The sequence below is a fragment of the Enoplosus armatus genome, chromosome 7, assembly GCF_043641665.1.
Source record: "Enoplosus armatus isolate fEnoArm2 chromosome 7, fEnoArm2.hap1, whole genome shotgun sequence".
Taxonomy (NCBI): Eukaryota; Metazoa; Chordata; class Actinopteri; order Centrarchiformes; family Enoplosidae; genus Enoplosus; species Enoplosus armatus.
The window spans coordinates 20495665-20515050 of record NC_092186.1 but is presented as its reverse complement, the minus strand read 5'-3'; the positions used below and the strand labels follow the sequence as shown (position 1 = coordinate 20515050).

Below are 19386 nucleotides of genomic sequence, written 5' to 3'. Positions count from 1 at the left end.
TGTTTACTTGTACTCCACTATTTTTCAGAATTCATGTAATGTATCTGATATTCAGCTTTAGTTACTGGTTATTTGGCTCAGTAACTTAAAAACGCACGTTCTCTCTCTTGCTGCCTTAAAAATTTGAGTTAACTGAACTTTTCACAACTCGTAAGACAACTTTTAAGTTAAATTCGCTGAACTTAAGAAAACAAGTTCAGTAAACTTAAAATATTAAGTTGAATCGCCAACTGTCAGTCGCACTGACAAACACTACAGACAGATTAGCTTTCGCTTATGTTTCTTCACTTGGAAGAGTCAGTTCGAGCCCCTTTGCACCAGAGTTCACAGATATGTTGAGTGATTTTGTTAAATTGTACGAGTATAGGGACTTCCTTAACTTAGCATTGTTTTTACTACTATGAAAAGAAACAACCAAGACTTATCTTAAAACACACACAGCAAGTTTCCTTCACGTATGTTTTCTTCAAACTCGAAAAGACTGTAGAGGTTTAACTCAAAACAATGCATGCTGGGAAGTCATGCTTGTTTAGAAACTTAATTTGAGGAGTGAAGTGAACTCTCAGCAGTAGATCAATTCAGCTCATCATTATTTGTAAGTACTGAAGTGGTCTAAAAATAAAAACTAGATGTTTTAAATTGAATTAATAAAACTTTTACTTTTGATACTTTAGATTCACTTCATGATGTTTACTTGTAATGGGAGTATTTTTACACAGTTTTGTTGCTACTCCTTGCTTCAGTAAAAGATCTGAATACTTCTTCCACCTCTGCTGCACAAATAGTTTTTGACAGTGTGACAGCTTTCTCCTCAGTACAGTGCCGGGCCTCTTGCAGTCTATATGTCCCTTTTTAACAGCAGGTGCAGCGGCCGTAATTCTCCTTTCTTCAGCAGATGTGTAAATTGGAAAAAATGGGAGAGAAATGCTAAACTGAGAGGCCCATCCTTTCTTCGGTGTGTTTGCCTGTTAAGCTCCTCCCGTCACATGTCAGTATGCATTTCCCCAGGCTGGGCCACAGACCCCAGGTATTAAAAGAGCCAGTTAGCTGGGATCAATACCTACACAATGTTCCAGTGACAGGGAGGGGGGCTTCCTAGTGTTTATTGAGTGTTGCAGAGATTTCGAACATGTGGAGCAAAGCAGCTTAGAGGGGTCGTCTTCATTATCAAATTCGATCAGTGCCTCTCTTTCTCTCTCCCCCTTGATCACCTTTGACTAGTGGGGGTCACGAGGGGGAAGCTGCAGGCCGGGGCTCCGAAACTGACCTCATGCTGAGTGATGGAGAGCTGCATTATCTCTGCGAGAGCCAGAGCAACGACACACTTTACTGCCGACACCCTGAATAGACTGAAACGATTAGTTGATTAATTGATTAGTCGAGCTGCAGGAAATTAATCTGAAACTATTTTGAAAATCAATTAACTGTAAAAGTCTTTTAATTAAGCAAAAGTGCAGCTTCTGTTCTGGTTCCATCTGTGACTATTTGCTGGTTTTCTTGGTCTTCTATAATTATAAACTATTATATCTTTGGGTTTTGGACTTCAAATCGGACAAAACAAGGCTATAAACCCGAAGATATTCAGCAAATCCTCAAATCAAAGAAGCTGGACCTTTGCTTTAAAAATGACAAAAACTATTAATCGATTATCAAAATAGTTGCCAATTAACTTTCTGTCAATCTAATAATCAATTATTTGATGAATAATTTCAGATCTAAAGGTATTTAGGAAAAGGGTCCTGATCTGTTGCATCCTTAAATAACTCATCGGCAGTGCTGGAAAGATCGAAGTCGAGCAGAGGGTGACCTAGTTTACACATAACAGCCAGAATAAACTGCAGAAGATGGTTGACAGTGCATTTAAAGAATCAAAATTCTTCAGGCAGAGAACTTAAAAGACATTATATACATGTGTAACTTCATTACGAATGCAAGAGAATCAGTGGAAAAAGTCTTCTCAAACAGGAATACACAGAAAAGAGGAAGGGGGGCCATTAATATTCTAAATATGTGCAGAAGCGTGGTGCTTGATGCCATTGAATGTCTGTATTTGTGCACATATTTAACCTTTTAAATGTTCTCACTTTCCTGCACTCTGGCTCCTCTTCTTTCTTTCCTGCATAACTTCATTCCTCTTCAGTTTGAATGAAACTCAAACTTGGAAGTGGACCAAAAATCTTTGTTTACACAGTTCGTATTATCACTGGGCCTTAAGAAATGGTGCTGAAAAGACGATGGCTTAAAAAGGCCGGGGTTTGTTTTCTCTCTCTGTTGGTCTTGAGTTCACCCTTTGCACCCCAGTCCAGCCCGCTGTGGGTGCCCTTGACCCCCGGGACACCCACAGCTGCCTGCCCCCCTCTCTCTCTTTAATCTATAGCACTCCCGCCCAATTAAGAGACTGATCTTTACTCAGTCTCCTCGTATTGATCCACTGGCGTAGCTGCTTATTGCTGTGCTCCCCAGGGCTGCACAGGAGATCATAACAAGCTAATTGGGAGGTAATAAGTCTCACGGTCTTATTAAAGAGGAATTATTAGAGTCTAATGCATTTCTCAGACTTTGCCGCTCTTCATTTTAGATCAACAAAATCAGACTAATGGATGGGGTTTTTTTCATTTAAAGTGATGCTCTCATTTAAATTCTGCTCTCTGAACCAAAGCCATCTCTGTGTTTGTGTATGTTTGAGATTTTGTGTGTGTGTGTGTGTGTGTGTGTGTGTGTGTGTGTGTGTGTGTGTGTGTGTGTGTGTGTGTGTGTGTACTTGGTGTGTTTGCAGCCGGGTCAATGTCACTCTAAGCCCTGAGTGTGTCATAGCCAGTGTCAGGCCTCACAGCGTGATCCTGGCACTCAGAGGGGCTTAAGAAGACCGACTGACCCGCCGCCCGCTCTCCCTGTCTCCCTCAGGTCAAAGGCCAGCCGGCCCTATCGATTCCCCCCGATGAAGAAGTCTTTAGCTCCTCCGCCTGCTCTCCCCTCGTCGCCCCACATGCTCCCGGACTATCATCAAGGCCCCTAAAGGCCTCTCAATTGTGTTTTGCATGCCGATCGATCCGGTTGGTGTCCGAGGGGGGGCCTTCCTTTGAGATAACTGACAACAACAAAGGTCCCCTCCTGACAGGCCCTTGTCAATACAAATTTCCACTATTGATAAGTAATTATAGAAAGCCTGAACATAAGGGGAGTGTTCTCTGAAACATCTGTTAAACAGGAGACATTAACAAAAACCTCTAAGTGACAAAGAAAGAAGACAATGAACTACCCCTCCACCCTCACTTACTTCCACTGCCTCCCAGTTTCCACCAAGGCTAATAGTTTTCTAATATTTCATTAATGAATAAACTTTAAATGAAACAACAGGCGCATAGAGCTGAAATTATCAGTAAGTGGCAGCTACTTTAATAATCAATTAATCGTTTTAAAGCCAATGTGCCAAATAATCCTTAGTTCCAGGTTCTTGATTGTGAGGATTTGCTGCTTTTCTTTGTTTTATGTGTTCATAAACTAAATCTATTTAGAATGAGGAGCGTTTTCTCAATATTTTCAGTCAATACTATATTTTTGTCATGTCTTCATACCAAATGTTTGGCAGTAAATTCAGTGTATGTTTGCAGCAGTACAAACATGTTATGGGGCTTATTAGCGAAACTTTAATCACTTCATGTTATTTGAAATCAAGCAGGATAAAGAGTGAATGTTGTGGCTATTCACATCGTCATTTTCTCACTTGCAGCAGAGCAGGAAGGTCCCTGTAATTCCCTCTGCTGTGTGACAACAGTGCGCGGGTTCTCACCTGCCGCGTGGTGAGACTGTTGTCAGTGATGTGACTCAGCCTTTTGTCTTTTATTCACTGTAATCCATGCATGTGTAAGTGGATCCTCTCAGAGCAGGATAACTCCTTTTAAGCGGTTTTAAACACTACAGGAGGGACTCAAATCCAGTAACTTCTCATTTACCTCTGCACCTAAGTCTTTAATGCAAAATACTCACATCCTGATGATTAGACCGGCTGCACCAAGGCCTGTTTCTTGCTTGGAATTCTCAAAACTGCTGATTAACTAATGGAGTTTGGTGCTAGTGTTGCTTAGAGCTCACTGGTTGTTGTGGGAATCTGAAGATGAAGCAGTTGCGGATGACAGGGAATTGAGGAGCTAATTGAAGAGGCCATTCAGACTGAACCCTGCTTGTCTTGATGGGTAGGAGGTGAACCCGGCCGAGCCCTGCCTGGCCCACGGAAGGGGAAATGCTCCAGGGGAGGGGGCGGCCGTGAGTGAGTCAGTGGTGGCGGCTCTGGGATGGGGAGGGTCACACACAACCACACTCTTTGTGTGCCTCTAATCCCCCCAGCCAACACAGCTTTGGCCAGGTTTCATCATGAAAGTGCCATGAAATAACTACTTTTTTTCTCTCCTCGCAGTAAATCTCCCCTAATCCTGCGGGCTGCGGAGACAAAGGCCTCTGGGACCTAATCCTGGAGCTTTTAGTGGGGCTGAGGGGCTGGCCGACAGAGCCTCTTCTAAATGACTTATTTCTATCGGACACTAATATAGCTTGACAGCCAAGAACAGCGAAAGGAGGAGGAAAAAAGCCAGGGGAGAAAAGAGCACAAACATTTTCACATATTTTGGAAGTCTGAGCAGTTGATTGTCTGCGAAGTTTGAGAGGAAGAAGAAGGACCATGGTTATTTGTGCACACAGCAGTCAAGACATCTCACGTGTTTATCTGTGAATATTAGTCAAATATTAAGTGGTTTCTTTCTGTGCAGTTGGTCGGGGTGGAGGAATGTACCTGCAGGTTTGTTAGATGAGAATGTGAAATGTAAACAAAGGATATGCAACAAGTCCTACTCACTACAAAGCATTATTTTAGAGAACTTTACAGGTTTTGTGTTGTAAATGAATACAGTCACATTTTAAATAAAATTAACAAGAAGATATCAAGTAAACACACCGTGAAACTGATTACAACCCTTTTCCTAGATTTTTTGAAATTCTCAGATTTTACAGTATTCAAACCAACTTTTGAAAGTTTACCTTTTATATTCCAGCCTGCTTTAATTGTCTCATACAGTATCTATTATATTCATTTCTGAAAACAGAGACTTCGGTCACATCTACTTTAGAGTTGTTGTTTGTAACCGTTTGAAGGGGGAAACAATGATTGGCCTGAATGCTCTTCTCAGTATATAAGTCATCTAATGCATGTCTGTCCATCAGAGGAGTTTTTTCTTCTCCAGGTTGAGGATCTAAGGATAGACAGTGATGTGTGAAATAACACTGACTCGACTTGGCCTAATGGGAAATCAGAACTACTCTGTTACAAGTGAAAGGCATGCATTCAAACTTTTACTTGAGTAAAAGTACAGAAGTATTGGCTTCAACATATACTTAAAGTACCAAAGGTACTCAGTAAGCAGAATGGTCCATTTCAGGATAATATATATTATACTATTGGATTATTATCATTATGAATGCATGAATGTATTCATCACTTTAATGCTGCAGCTGGTGAAGGTGGAGGTGATAATGTATGTAAAGTCTTATATCTAAAATAGTACATCATAATTCATAAAACTGCAAAGTGACTAAAGCTGTCAAAAAAATGTAGTGGAATAAAAAGTATAAAGTAGCAACAAAATGGAAATACTGAAGTAAAGTACAAGTACCTCAAAATTGAATTCAAGCTCAGTAAATGCTTAATACTTAGTTACTTTTCATCTACAATTTTATGACAACTGGACAGACTTCATCTGCTGAGGAAGATCGCATGATACAATCAAAAGCTCCAGAACAGCTGCAGCACTAAATGGACTCGGAGGTTTCCATGGTCTTAAATTAATGAATAAAGTGTCAATCTCAAGCATGTTTGTGTTTTTAAGGACAACTTTTAACTACTTTATATACTGCTGGGCAGTGTAATCTATTACAGTACATCGTATTTTATAATAATCTGAATCCGCAAAGTCATTACTAACTATAGCTGTCAGATAAATGTAGTGAAACACTTTTTTTACCTCTAAAATGTGGTGGAGTAGAAGTATAAAGTGGCATAAAATTGAAATACTCAACCTAAAGTAAGAGTGAGAGGTAACACTTTACGTTAACCCTATTTAGCATTTATAAACAGTATATAACATTACAACATAATGTTTAATAAATTGTTTATAACACACAAATTGCTGCGGTGTCGCAGTGTTTATTCTGTGGGTAGTAATATAAAGTTATAATTGCTGACAAATACTGTACATTACTAAATACTTAAAATGTCCTTATAGCTGCAGACAACTACATCATAGTGTGTTATAATTGATCTAGAAGGCGTTTTGTAACGCCTTCTAGAGAGTAACTGTAATGAAGTCAAGTACTTGAGTAAATGTACTCAGTTACTTTGGTTTATAAAAAGCATTAGAGGACTCCATCTTGGTGGTGATTTGGTGTTTTTCTTGAGTGGCCCTCTCTGCTCCTGGGAAGACTTGTGATTTAGCTCAGCTGGATCTTTTTGAATTTGTTCACATTGCGCAGGATTCAGATTAACTTCACATGGTGACAGTTTATAGGCAAAATATGGTGCCTGTTAGCAAAACAAACCCCCTCCGAGGGGAGACTGTCAAAGCCAGCGGTATGGGAGAAAGGGGGCTGAGAGGGAGAGCACAATCAAAGGCTGTTATTTTAATCTGCCCTGCCTCGGAGATTAGCCGACCACATTGTTTTAATTGTATTAACGGGAGGGAATGAAACGCTCAGTTATAGGGGGATCCTTGGCATAAATCTCCCCAAGTTCAATAGTTTCAAAAACTTGAGCCCCTTGCAACCCCCCTCTCTTCCCTCATCCCACCTAATCCCGGCTAATACCTTTCTTTCTATTGGCTAATGGCTGAGGGGAGCCTGGGTAAATGCTTCTTAAATAGTCGTGGGTGAGAATGGTTTCGGAGAATTAGATCCGTGCAACGACAAAGAGAGCTGGTGTGCGAGGATATAAGGCCCAAACTGGACTAGGAAATACTTGGACTGCAGCTCACCGAGGTCGACTCCTGTGCGTAAACAGCGCACCTGGATCTGGCGCTGCTGCTCAGGGTCCGGATCTCAGGTAAACAGCCAAGGATACTGGACGAGCTGCGCGGACAGAAGAGCTTTTAAAGATGTTTTCACCACTGAGAAAGCCGCTGGGGGGGGGGGGGGGGGGCTGCAGCTTTTGTGGCGAAAGATGCAAACCTGGGTTTCTAGGTTTGAGCACTCAAACTAGTCCAAATTGATCTTGAATTGAATGTTTACCAATTCATACATATATATGAATTAACTGAACTACTTTGACAGTAATAATAGTACTTTAGGGAGCGTTGAGAAATAATGTGTGTGTCGCAGGTGTGCGTATTTGTTGGCTATTTTTTTCTAATTTAACAGATAATAACATCTTTGGCCTCATAACAAGTGTATATAGAACATTTTAGAGACTTTTCCTGCAGGGTTTGAGTGTACACATACCTGTTAAAAACACGGCCTTCACTCAGTAAAACAGCTCTCTCTGTTTCCTTAGATTCAATATGAACTCCTTGAATTTCTGCGGGGCGTCCAGCGGTGGCGTGTACCCGCTCCACGGCGTTAACTCCATGCTGTTCGACCTGCGCCACCAGATGGCGGAGCAGTACCACGTTTACTCCGCAGCCAGCCCCGCGGTGCACACCCTCTCTGTGGCCGAGAGGCTGGCAGGTAGGTCACCGTCGTCCTGCACAGACCCGAACACTTCAAGAGGCTTCAGTCCAAGAAGTGATGCGTACACATTAATGCTTAAAACAATAATAATAACACAATTAATAATATAATACAATGCCTCATTCTGAACACCAGAGGCCATTCTGCATAATGAGCACTTCTCACTTTTGGTAGGCTTCTGTAAGTATATTCTGGTGCTAATACGTTTGTGCTTTTACCTGATCTGCACTGTTGTACTGCTACCTTTACTTTAGTAAAAGATCTCAGTTCTTCTTCCACCCAGAACAAAGATTTTATATATGAAAATATGCTTTTTTTAAAAAGGGATTTAATTGCCCAGCAGTCTATAAATGAGTTAAAAAGAGCTCCATCTCAACCAGCTCCAACATTGCAATGCCACTTACACATTATTTTGTTGATAAAATTGCTTGTACTTCCACTAAGTGAAAGCATAAATGCAGGATTTGTAATGGGTTAGGGTTAGTGCTACTTTGACTTAAGTGAATAATCTTTACACTTCTTCCACCACTGTTGATATCTGGCATTCATATGATACAACTTCCACTGATGCAAAGCCTGCTATGAATTTATACTTTACTATATTAATGTGTATCTAAGAAAGGAGGTAACTTTCTAAGTCTAAAATCAGTCCAAACTGAGTCTAAGTGGGTCAAATGACTCCCCTGTCGTGCTCCTTATCACAGTAAGTTGGAGAGACTGCTGCTGACTCAGTGTGTATTTTGATGATGACTCTTTGTTTCTCTCCGTCCGTCCTGTCAGAGCTTATTCTGGAGGCTCGCTATGGCAACCAGCAGAAGCAGCGCCGCAGCCGAACGGCGTTCACAGTGTCGCAGCTGCAGGCTCTGGAGAAAGCCTTCCAGCAGACACAGTACCCAGATGTCGGCATGAGAGAGAGGCTGGCTGTCTGCATCAACCTGCCTGAGGCTCGCATACAGGTGAGAGCACACGCTGCCTGACACCTGACTGTGAACCTGCTGAAACCAACACTGCATGTTTGTAGTTGTTAATCTATGATGAACATTTAGCAGCAAAGCATGAATAAAACCCTGCTGCATTTACAAGAAAGTGGATGATATGGATCTTAAAAACACAAATACTATTTTATGGAGTACAGCAAATCTATACATACTTGTACACATATATATATATATATATATATATAGCTTTATTGACATATAGATAAAGTATGGTGTTACTGGTGTATGATGTTTAGTCTTATAGCTCAGTTTCTAGATAAGATTTTAGTTATTTATGTTTTTGCCTCTTGTCCTTGTGTGTTTGTTTTGCGATTCTTATGTGTGATTTGGCCGCTGTACTGCTGCCCTCATATTCGTATCAGGATTGCCTCTAAATTTCAACATACAGTATGTTCTCATTTTTTATGGAATCTTTTAAAGTTTCCAGATCCTTTTAAAGTTTAAATGCTCGTAAAGCACTTTGAAACTGCCTTGTGTGTGAATCGTGCCATATAAATAAATTTAACTTTGCTGTTTACTCATCCAGGTGTGGTTCAAGAACAGGAGGGCAAAGTTTCGTAAAGGTCAGAGGTGCTCCCCACTCCCCAGAGACCACAGTCTGGAGGAGGCACCACATCGCAGCAAGGTGGGACAGGAGGAAGTCAGGGCCGAAGACAAACAGGACATCGCCACATCACACATTGACAGCAACATCCATCCTCATCGCTGTCCTCCTCCTCCTCCTCCTCCTCTTCATATGGATAAAACTAGGGATGTTTGCCCACCTCTCGCTCATTCAGACTTTGACGTTTCACGGTGCCCCCTCCGACTTCACTCTCCTCCGCTTTTCCCCTTCATGACAGGGGAGCGCTACAGCCACCCACCGCACCAGCCGCTTGTGGGAGTGCTGTCCACTGAGCTCGCCCTCCCCCCGGTCTTCTGGCCCATCATACAGCAGCACAGGTCCGCCCTTGGGGTTCCTCCACTGCCAGTTACTAAAAACTGTAGCCTCTCCCTTCAGACTGCTTGTTCCAATAAAGCTGTGCCTCACCCTCACCTGGGGCTGTAACTGTAGACCTGTACACCTACAGCCCGGGATCTCTGCTCCTTGTGGATTCAGGCGTACCTGAAGCAACCCTGCGTGGGAATAGACAGGGAACAAGGTAGAGAAGCACTTACTGCCTTGTTCCTGTAAACATGACTACAGACAGAGCACAGAATTTTTATTTAGTGAGCTTTATTGCCTGTCTAAAGGGATGTAAAGCTGCACAGTCATGTACTTCCAGAGTTTTTTTTAGTACACAAAGTCTAATTTGGATCTACTACAGGCTGGTTTTTAGTTTGCTTGAGTTTTCGCACATTTTGGTTTCAGACAACAAGCAGTGAAAACACCACATTTAAAGATACCATTGTCTCCTGCAGCATCATTTAGCTGACTACACTGCCAAGTAACTACGCAGTAATAATTGTGGAAAAAGCATTTGAGAGAAGTTCCTTATTGTAACTAGGCACTGCTACATAGAAATGTGAAATAAATTTATTTGTACCTGAATTCTCTGTTTTTTTCTTTTGGTTTTTGTGAGGTTTAGTAGTGCAGCCAGTAGGATGGGTTTCACTCACTTAAAAACTATTTTGAGACACAAGAGTAAGGTGTAGTTTTTGTATTCATTCAGTGGTCTCTTTCAGGAAAAAGATGCAACCTATTTGGTATAAGGCTGAGGGGGTGAATAAATTTCAACAAATGGTTTATCTACTTCTACAAGTTGTTCAATTTTACATGACATTTGGTGTCTTGGGGGTACTATCCTTAAGATATAAGGACAGCTGCCTGTAGAAAGAAAAGAGTCTGACTTTTCACAAAAAAAGTATTTAAATCATGTGGACAGCAAGTGAGACAAACTTTCATTTGACAGAGACCAAATATTAGAAGGTTTGTACGAAGGCAAACAGGATTATGAAGTCACATTTTAGATTTACATTTTATTTTTAAACGGGCATATTTTTCAGCTCCTGAATCAGAGATGGACCATATGATCAAAGCTCCTCTCCAATATCATTCCCTGGGATGTGAATTAGGTTACGGTTTTCATTGTCAATTAGTCTGTCACTTGTTTTATTGATTTATTGACTCATTGTTTATAAACCGAAAGTGTATAGACTACCCATCAAAATTTCCCAGAGCCCAAGTCAACATATTTAAATTTTTGCTCCAAAACCCAAAGATATATTCAGTTTTTATCGGTCATAAAAGACTAAGAAAACCAGCACATATTCACATTTGACATGCTGGAACAAGTGACATATTAGCATTTTTGCTTAAAACATGAGAAAACATTTCTTAATAGAGATGTTATTCTCTGTTTCCTGCCCATGGACTACATATGTAAATTAGCTATGCACTGTCCCCGTCAAATAAAATTATTTTTAAATAAATTAAATAAATTATTTTTTTTAAAATAAATTATTTTTCTGTCAATTGACTAACTGGTTAATCGTTAAATTATTTCAGCTCTCAATCTAGTTTCACCAACATTTTTACTATGGTATGAGTAAACTCATCAGTGTGCACATATTCCGGTTGTGGAACTGATAGAAAAGATGAACAAATTTCAATATATCTGGTCTAAATTCCACATCAGGATTTCAGCTGGGAATCAACATACAGTATTCGCAACTGTTCAAAATAATTTAATCTGTTAAAATATAACAAAGTGAGAGCTGTTTAAGATGAGATATACAATATATTAGTGCAGGTAACAGAAGTATTGACTCAAGTACTGGTCATACTTTGGATACACCTGTGGGATAACTCATGTTTGAGGGGGTCATATTTAGGACAATAATTTGTCAACCAAAATGTCCAGTTTGGAGCAGCGACTCAATGAGCTACGCACGCCTGATGTTTTTCCTTATTCCCCAAACCAATTGCGTTACTTTTTCAGCGTAGCACAGTGCTGCGAGCCTGTGTGACGCTGTAGCTGGGTATCGGTAGCCGAGGGAGGCTTAAAGAGACAACAGCAAAATCAACTTAAGGAAGAGCAACGAAATGAGAAAGATACCCACGAACGGAGAACCATGACTTCGACTGCGTTTCGATAGCTGCAAGTTAAAGGTAACATGGCGACAGAAATATGTCCGTAACTGTTATTTTTTAAAGACACCGTCTCGCAGCACATTTACGTTCTTGCTAATGTTTCGTGAGCTAGCCTGCTAAATGGCTAGCTAGTGAGCTAAGCGGTAAGAGATCCCAGGCTGCCGTTGGTGTGCAGTCGGTTGTTTAGGATTAAGGAGTTGCCCGGCAGTGGTCAGGGTAATGGCTATATCTGGAATCTGAACTCAAAACGCTACTCTCAGGTGAAACAACGATCCCCTTTATCGCAATGTCGATGACATTAACTAGTTACAACGTCGCTTGGGACGTTGTTATTTCTCAGTTATTAAGTATTTACTAACTAACCAGTTTAATGTAGCATAGGGATTGTCAATCAATGAATATTTTATGCTCTGTCCTGCCTCGACTTGTTCAATTTGCATCAGTTCCCTAACGGTTAGCTGGCGTGTGTTCTTGTGTCACAGTGTTTTTAACAGATTAGCTGTTAACATCGTTAGCTGTTTTTTATCAGGCGTTGGGCCAAGAGGGACGGTGTTTTTGGTAGGTGCTAGCTAGGTTAGATTAATACTGCTGTGTGACATTTCGATTGAGTTGCAACGTGAAGATAAACGTCTACCCTACATTAATTTACCGTTAATGCTGTATTTAAACAGCACAGGAAAGTGGTTTAACAGAAACAAATTGGCTACGACTGAACGATATCAAGCTAGCTAACTTGAGCTTGCTAGGGTAGCCTGAGAGTATCTGGCCTTGTCCGCCGAGCCAGCAAGCTAGTCAAATGTTAACCCTAGGTTTTCTGAAGACACTTGTCGGGGTTTGCTTGTACGATTAGACTTTCTTTTTCTCATCTCGTATCAGAAAACAAACTTAGTGCAATCAAAGACAGAAATAAGGTACTTTGAATCACCCAAAACTAACGTTAAATGACAGCTGCCAAGCACAATTCGGTAGCCAGTTAGCGGTTAGCTAGCATTAAGCTCTAAAAGACATATATTTTGTACCACGGCCAGGAAAACTTGTCAGTCTGGTCCGGGTACTACTGTTTATTGTCAGTTTGAGGTTCTCTGTTGGTAGTTGTATTCCTTATTATAACGTTTTAAATAGTCTTGCGTCGTGTTATTACAAGCTAGCTAACCGTATTGACTACAACGTTAATAGTAGCTGACGTTAGAGCCACTGTCTACTCCAATATTTTGTTATGGCGAGATATCATTCATAGGAATTTATCTTTGAATTTTTAAGTGCCACCTCAAAACTTGAAATATATGACTACTAACTCACTGTTTTTTAAACAACTTGGTAGGTATGCCAAAGAGCTGTTATGAAAAACAATACACAACTTCCTGAAATGAGACAGTCTAGACATATGGGCCAAGATTGCCTAAGAGTTACCCGTAACAGTAAGTTATTTAGATCTTTGTTGTTAGCAGGGACATCTCTATCTTATCTCTATCTATTAACATACGTTTGTATTAAGTGTATGGATTAGTATTGTTTTTTTGGGTCACCTTGACAAATGAAGTGCTTGGCATAGTGCATTTTACCATTTCAGTTGTTGTGATAGTTTGATAGTAGCTTTACTCAGCTAGGTTATTGTATTTCCAATCTTGTGACCAGGTAGACTAGTCTCATTTCCTAGAGTAAGAGTTGCCATGCGTCATGCTACAAGGAAGACATGACAGTGTAATGATTGACTGCATACCTGGCCTACAAATGTGTTGACTACGTGCTGACTGCAGTAGTGAAATAAAACACACATACTCACGATTTCCAGTTGATTTTTATATTGTTTATTTACCCACACTTGCGCCTCAAAACATTTCAGGCTTCACTAGCTAGTGTAGTTTCGATATAGCTTTACCTCCTCAAGAAAATGTAATCCCTCCAATTGTTCGTGGAATAAACTTTGTGTAGAAGATATAAGTCAGAAAGGTATCATGTGTAAAGGATTTCAATAAATATCCTACACAAAACAATACTCACTCATCATTAGCATACTTATGTCTGATAATACTGTTCATTCAGTCCTGTGATGGCTATTTTAGTTCTTACTCTGTGAGATACAGTGGAGCTAGCTAGACTAGACTAGACTATCCAAATCCTTCCAATAATATGCTTCCCAATGATGCAAATGTTATGATGAGATGAACCATTACAGCAGTCATTGATCTGCGTAAGTGCCTTTCCAAAGGAAAGAGTAGCTGCCCATCGCTAGTGCCTGCATTACCTGTTCTCTTCAGCACCACCAACATCTTAGATCATGGACGTAGGGGAGTTAGGAGAGCTGCTCTGGAGACATCTGCATGGGATTGCTAACAAAAAGCTGTACAGAGATGGCCAAGTTACACTGTCAATGAAAACTGAAATTATGGTTGTTATCAATGTTGTTTGTGCCTAGCATTGCTTCTATAGTTGTGTATACCATAGTCTGATATCTTGTCACTTTTTACTTTGACTTTTTTTTTAATCTTGGCCTCTTGGTTGTGTGTTTATACACATTACCACATTACCACTGTGCACTATTTTAGCCTGAAACGTAGCTCAACAGTGTTTCAGTGCATAAGATACATACAGTCATGTTTAAAAGAATACGACTTTGTGATTTACCAAATCCCTGTAATGCACTGTGTTTTGGGCTTTCAAAAAATTGTGGTTTAATTGTAAAAGATATATTTTTCAAACATCTGAGGTCCACTGTGGAATATTTCCGCTCATATCGATTGCTTTATTGAATTTGCCTTTTGCCTGTCTGGAGCAAGATCTCATTTCAGCTGTAGTAAAGAACAGCCACAGTAGACATAATTTGATCTTCAAGTAAAAGGTTTTAAGTATTTTTTTCTAAGATTTTAATCTCTTTGTGGCCAGGGAGTGTTATGGGAACAGTTGATGATTGATTTGTTAAGTTTTCCAGTATTTTGGCTTATATTGATCGCTTCACAGATTATGCTTGTATAGTGTTTGACAGTACATTTAATTGTAATTGTAGAATGGGATGGCTACTGGAGAGGGTATCTCATCTGCAGTTAGTAAACATAGTGAATATCTGTTTTATCCATTTTTCAAATCTTTAAACAGGCCAAAAGATATTGTAAGAATAAGTAATTCTTGTGTTTTTGTTCCAGGCTATACAGAAAACAAACTGATTTCTGTCTGTTTTTGCCTCTGCAGATCTCCAGCTGACATCAAACCCATCCGTTACCTGTCTTTCTTGTCGCTGTTTTCTCTAAATCTGGGTTGCCTTGTCTGCTGTGGCCCTGCAACATGGAGAGTGTCCACTGTGTCACTGAAGGCTGACTGGAAGGAATGAGGCACTCCAGGAGATGTTCCCAAGTGGCCTTGTGGATGCAGTAGCTGGGTTTCGGAGGGCTTTTTTATGACTAGTATTGTATGTGTGTCTGTGGGCACATCCTAGCACAACCTGCCTATTCCTCAGGCAGGGACATGCTGCTCTGAGACTGTAGCTGGAGAAACATACAAGGAAGGAGCCCCTCTGGTAAACAAGGAACGAAGAAAAAAAGGGAAGCACTCAGCAAAAGAGCTGTCTGTAGTTTCAGCTCGTTTAAGTGTCTTCTGAACCATTGCACATTTTAACAGCAACACCTTTCCTCTGTCCTGTGAGATTTGTCCCCCCCCCTCTCTAAAGCCTTCTCTGTCGTTGTTATTGGAGTTTCTATGGTTTGCATGGCTGGAGAATAACCGTGGAGAGGCCAGGGTATCACAAGCTTATGGATTTTGACAAGAGAGGGGGCAAGGGAGAGACAGAGGAAGGGAAAAAGATGTCTAAGACAGCAGGCAGCAGGACTGGACATGGGGGCCGAAGTTCAGGGACCAATTCTGGAGTTCTTATGGTTGGCCCAAACTTCCGTGTGGGTAAAAAAATCGGCTGCGGGAACTTTGGAGAGCTGCGGTTGGGAAAAAATCTCTATACTAACGAATATGTGGCCATCAAATTGGTAAGTGCATCATCATGGTTGGTGAAGTAACATAGAAATATGAACTCACAACTCCACTTATGCACGACCACACCACTGATCTGCTACATCTCCAGTATCAATCTGTGTCCTATATGAAGAATCCTGCTTACTTGATGTTTATTATGTGTTTTTAGCAGTTAAAAATGTTTTTAATTTTTACAAATTTTTACAAATTTCAATGTGCAGTGAACTCATACCTAAGAGATACAGACACAGGAAGTAAATAGGAACTGCCACCCCCCCCCCCCCCCCCCCATGGAGTTTATGTCAATTCTTGTGCAAGCTCTCCTCTAATAAGCTCACACCAGGCCATATGAGCAATCAATAATTTACTGTGTCTTTTTGTTTTGTGTCAGCATGAATACATTTTTTTCAGAGCCACTGGTTTAGTAGCATTTAAACAGACTGTGAAAAACCACATGAAATGTCATGGCCTCTTTGCTTTCTTAGATTCTGTGCCAGCCAGTGGCTGCTCAACCATTTCCTCTGCACATCATTTCTTTGCTATAAATGTGTTGCCACTTGTAGCGCTTTGATCACTGGCTGATATTTTCTTTTTCCTCTGACAATGCCTTAATGTAAGCAAGGCCTTACAAGTTAAGTAGTTTTACTGAAGCTGATTTCTACACTGGTCTGTGTATGATTTTTTACTTTTTAATTTTTTATTCTTAAGATTATTTTTATTTGACAGCCAGTAGAGAAACATTGAGGGAGAGAGGGGTACAACATGCAACAAAGGTCCCCCGGCCGGGATTCGAACTGTGGATGTGGTTATGTGGTACTCGTCTTAACCATTATGATTATCCTTACATTTGTATCTCCCAGCGAGGTCATTATCTCTGAACGGGCATCCACTGAAGGCTTTGCTAACCACATGGAAGGCAGAGGTTTGCAAACAGCTGTAATTGCAGTTCTGCTCTCCTCTGAAATCTTCAGTTGTGCTTGCTGCCTCTCCCCCCTTGCCTGTGAACCCTCCCATCTGTTTGGGTATTTTTATCCCCATGGTGTCCAGCTATATCTGGATCTGGCATTAGAGCCATGACACTGCTCCATGAATCTCATGGCCCACTGGACCCAAGCATTTATCTGAATGCATAATATTGAGAGGATGAAGTGTGTTAATGGTGTTAACAAAGCTCGACAAGGCCCGCGTAACAGTAGAGCCTGATTGTGAGGACTCAGATTTCATTTTGAGAACTAATTTCAGATGGTGATTCATGTTTTTTTGTTAATTGTATTTTTGGAGAAAAGCTACAGCGATGAAAAAAATGATCTCTTTTAGCCTTATGTTTTCAACATTAACTAGACAAATTGGACTCTTCTACATGGGTGTTGTTAAGCCTGACATGGTGAGGGCTTCTCCCTCGTTGACAAAGTATAGGACAAGGAAAATGCTGTTTTTTTTGTGTTTATTGTACAGTTTGACAGAATCCATATATATACACATTAAACTGTAGAAATCTTATTTTCTGTGACAGGAGTATTAGTATATTAGGACTGCAACTAATCATATTTGATCATCTATTAATCTGTAGTTTATTTTTTTTACTGATTGACTCGTTTAGTCTATAAATGTCACAAAATTGTGAAAAACAATTTCCCAGAATCCAAGATGATGTATTTTGCTTTTGCCTGACCAATCAGTCAAAAACACAATTAAATTTTTTATTATTTAAGAAAGAGAGGAAAGCAGCAAATGCTTACATTTGAGAAGCTGAAACCAAAGAATAATTGGCATTTTTGCGTGATACATGATACAGGATTATTATTATGACAATCTATTAATCATTTCAGACTAATCGATTGAACAACTAATCATTTCAGCTCTAATACAGACTTTGATATAGACTACATTCCTTCTAACATTCCCCTGTCCATTAAAATAAAGTAGACAAATATGATTTCTTAACTGATCAACCGTTGGTCTCTGTGAAACTCTAAGGAAGTGTAAATTATTACTTGGTTGGATGAAGTGTTGCTGATCTACCAGGAAACCAATAAGGCAGCTTTGCTAAGTGTAATTTGTTATCTGGCTGGTTAAAACTAGTTTAATTTCTCTCTGAATTGTAAATGCCAGCCTCTGAAGGACAGCATGTTGTGATTCCTCAGTGTTGAGCTGGTGCCTTTATGTGTGTCTCGTGTACCAACTTGCAGAGTTGGGCATGTGGGTTGTGCCTGCCTGCACCTGGGACAAAGGTCAATGCTAGTGTCACCCCGCTCCACCACGTGACAGCAGAGATAGAGATGTATGGCAGGCCAGTGCAAGAGATCCTCTGTCAGTGGATTTGGAACTGCTGTGAATGTTGCTGCAAAAAGCAAGAGAGAAGGGGGAAACTGCTGAGTGCTGAAAGGTTGTCTTTGTTAGCAGGCCTTGTCGACACACAGTGGTTCAGTCTTTGGTTCAGCTGGATGCTTTCTCACACTGACAAACGCCTGTGTGATGGAGGCAGGACCATATAGCCACTGCTGTAAGTACACTGCAGGCTTTAGTCCCAAGGGGAGATCCCGATGTCTTAAAGAAACAGCAGCATTTAATGTCTGCTTTCTGCCGAGGCTTCCTGTATAAACTAGCACCCATCAGACTCATCTAAAGGGTAAAGGGATGCCACCATCTCCGTCAATACACTCCCCTGGAGTGGTGACATAACTGTCCACTGAGAAAATGACCATCTAATCCTCTTTTTTCCCCCAGAACATTTTGCACACCACTGTGTCATACTATTTTAATTTGAACAGTCTTGCTATCTTGGTGTAGTGCTTTTCTCTCTCTCTTCTTATTTTCTGCTACTATCTTCAGGGTACTGTGTTATCAAGGTCATCAGCCCCCTCTTAACCCTATCATTGTGTTAGCCTTGGGTGCAGGACACATGCACTCACCCATCTAATCCATTCTTTGGCCTCAGAAATCCAATTGAATCGGTTTTCACTGACATTTCCGCCAGTCCACTCTGCAAAGAGTTGGACTTACAAACTTTACAGCTTGTATTTCACTGTAGCCACCTTTTTCATGTAGTTGGTCATTCATTGACAGATAGGAGGTGCCTGTGAGACCTGCAAAGCTGGTATTATCAGTAATAAGTAATAAACCAATTGGAGGCCTCTTTGTGGCGACAAACACTTGTGACAATGACAAGTGGTTGTAATAACATCTACCCAACATAGGTGGACAGTAGTAAGTGAATGTTATAGTGTTGGGACGTATTGTACAGCACAGTGCCTCCCATAGCTCAGGGAGAGGGGCTGATATTGGAGTGATCATCAAGGGAGACAAACACACTAAACACAGAGACCTGCTGTACATTGTGTGGCAGCCATGAACATACAGAGCAGTGTTTTATCTATGTTGGCAGTGCTTGGTCAATGCATGGGTGGATTTCAGATTTGAAAATGAAATTTCCCTTTGCCCCCCAAAAATGCAGTGGTAGTCCAACTTCTTATTTTTAGCCTGGGGCCTCCATTGCTTTAGCTGAAATGATACGTGTTGGACTTTGTGAGCTGAAGCTAATTAAGGTTAATTCCAAGAGTTGGACAAACCACAAAATGAAACACTTGGCTTCTATTTGACTGGTAAATGTGCTCTGTTGGTGTCGGCACCATTTACACTAAATAAAGAAAC

The 19386-nt window shown here is 40.7% G+C and overlaps 2 protein-coding genes across 3 annotated transcripts in view; both read left to right on the top strand.

Moving 5' to 3' along the window:
- The first annotated feature begins 7538 nt into the window (after positions 1 to 7538).
- Positions 7539 to 9753, top strand: dmbx2 (diencephalon/mesencephalon homeobox 2). The gene is made up of 3 exons (XM_070908954.1): positions 7539 to 7704; positions 8488 to 8663; positions 9232 to 9753. Exons 1-3 carry the CDS (start codon positions 7539 to 7541, stop codon positions 9751 to 9753), a joined length of 864 nt encoding a protein of 287 aa, XP_070765055.1.
- Positions 9754 to 11701: 1948 nt separating this feature from the next.
- Positions 11702 to 19386, top strand: part of csnk1g2b (casein kinase 1, gamma 2b) — a 33956-nt gene continuing 26271 nt past the window's right edge. For both annotated transcript variants that reach the window (XM_070909512.1, XM_070909511.1), the window contains exons 1-2: positions 11702 to 11796; positions 14965 to 15749. In XM_070909512.1, the coding sequence (XP_070765613.1) occupies positions 15522 to 15749 (228 nt within the window). In that variant the 5' untranslated portion in view covers positions 11702 to 11796; positions 14965 to 15521. The remainder of the gene's footprint in view (positions 11797 to 14964; positions 15750 to 19386) is intronic.

Coding starts and splice junctions, on each gene's coding strand:
- dmbx2 (XM_070908954.1), top strand. CDS start 7,539: ATGAACTCCTTGAATTTCTGCGGGGCGTCCAGCGGTGGCGTGTACCCG. Junction 7,705..8,487: donor TGTGGCCGAGAGGCTGGCAG/GTAGGTCACCGT, acceptor CCGTCCTGTCAG/AGCTTATTCTGGAGGCTCGC. Junction 8,664..9,231: donor TGCCTGAGGCTCGCATACAG/GTGAGAGCACAC, acceptor TTACTCATCCAG/GTGTGGTTCAAGAACAGGAG.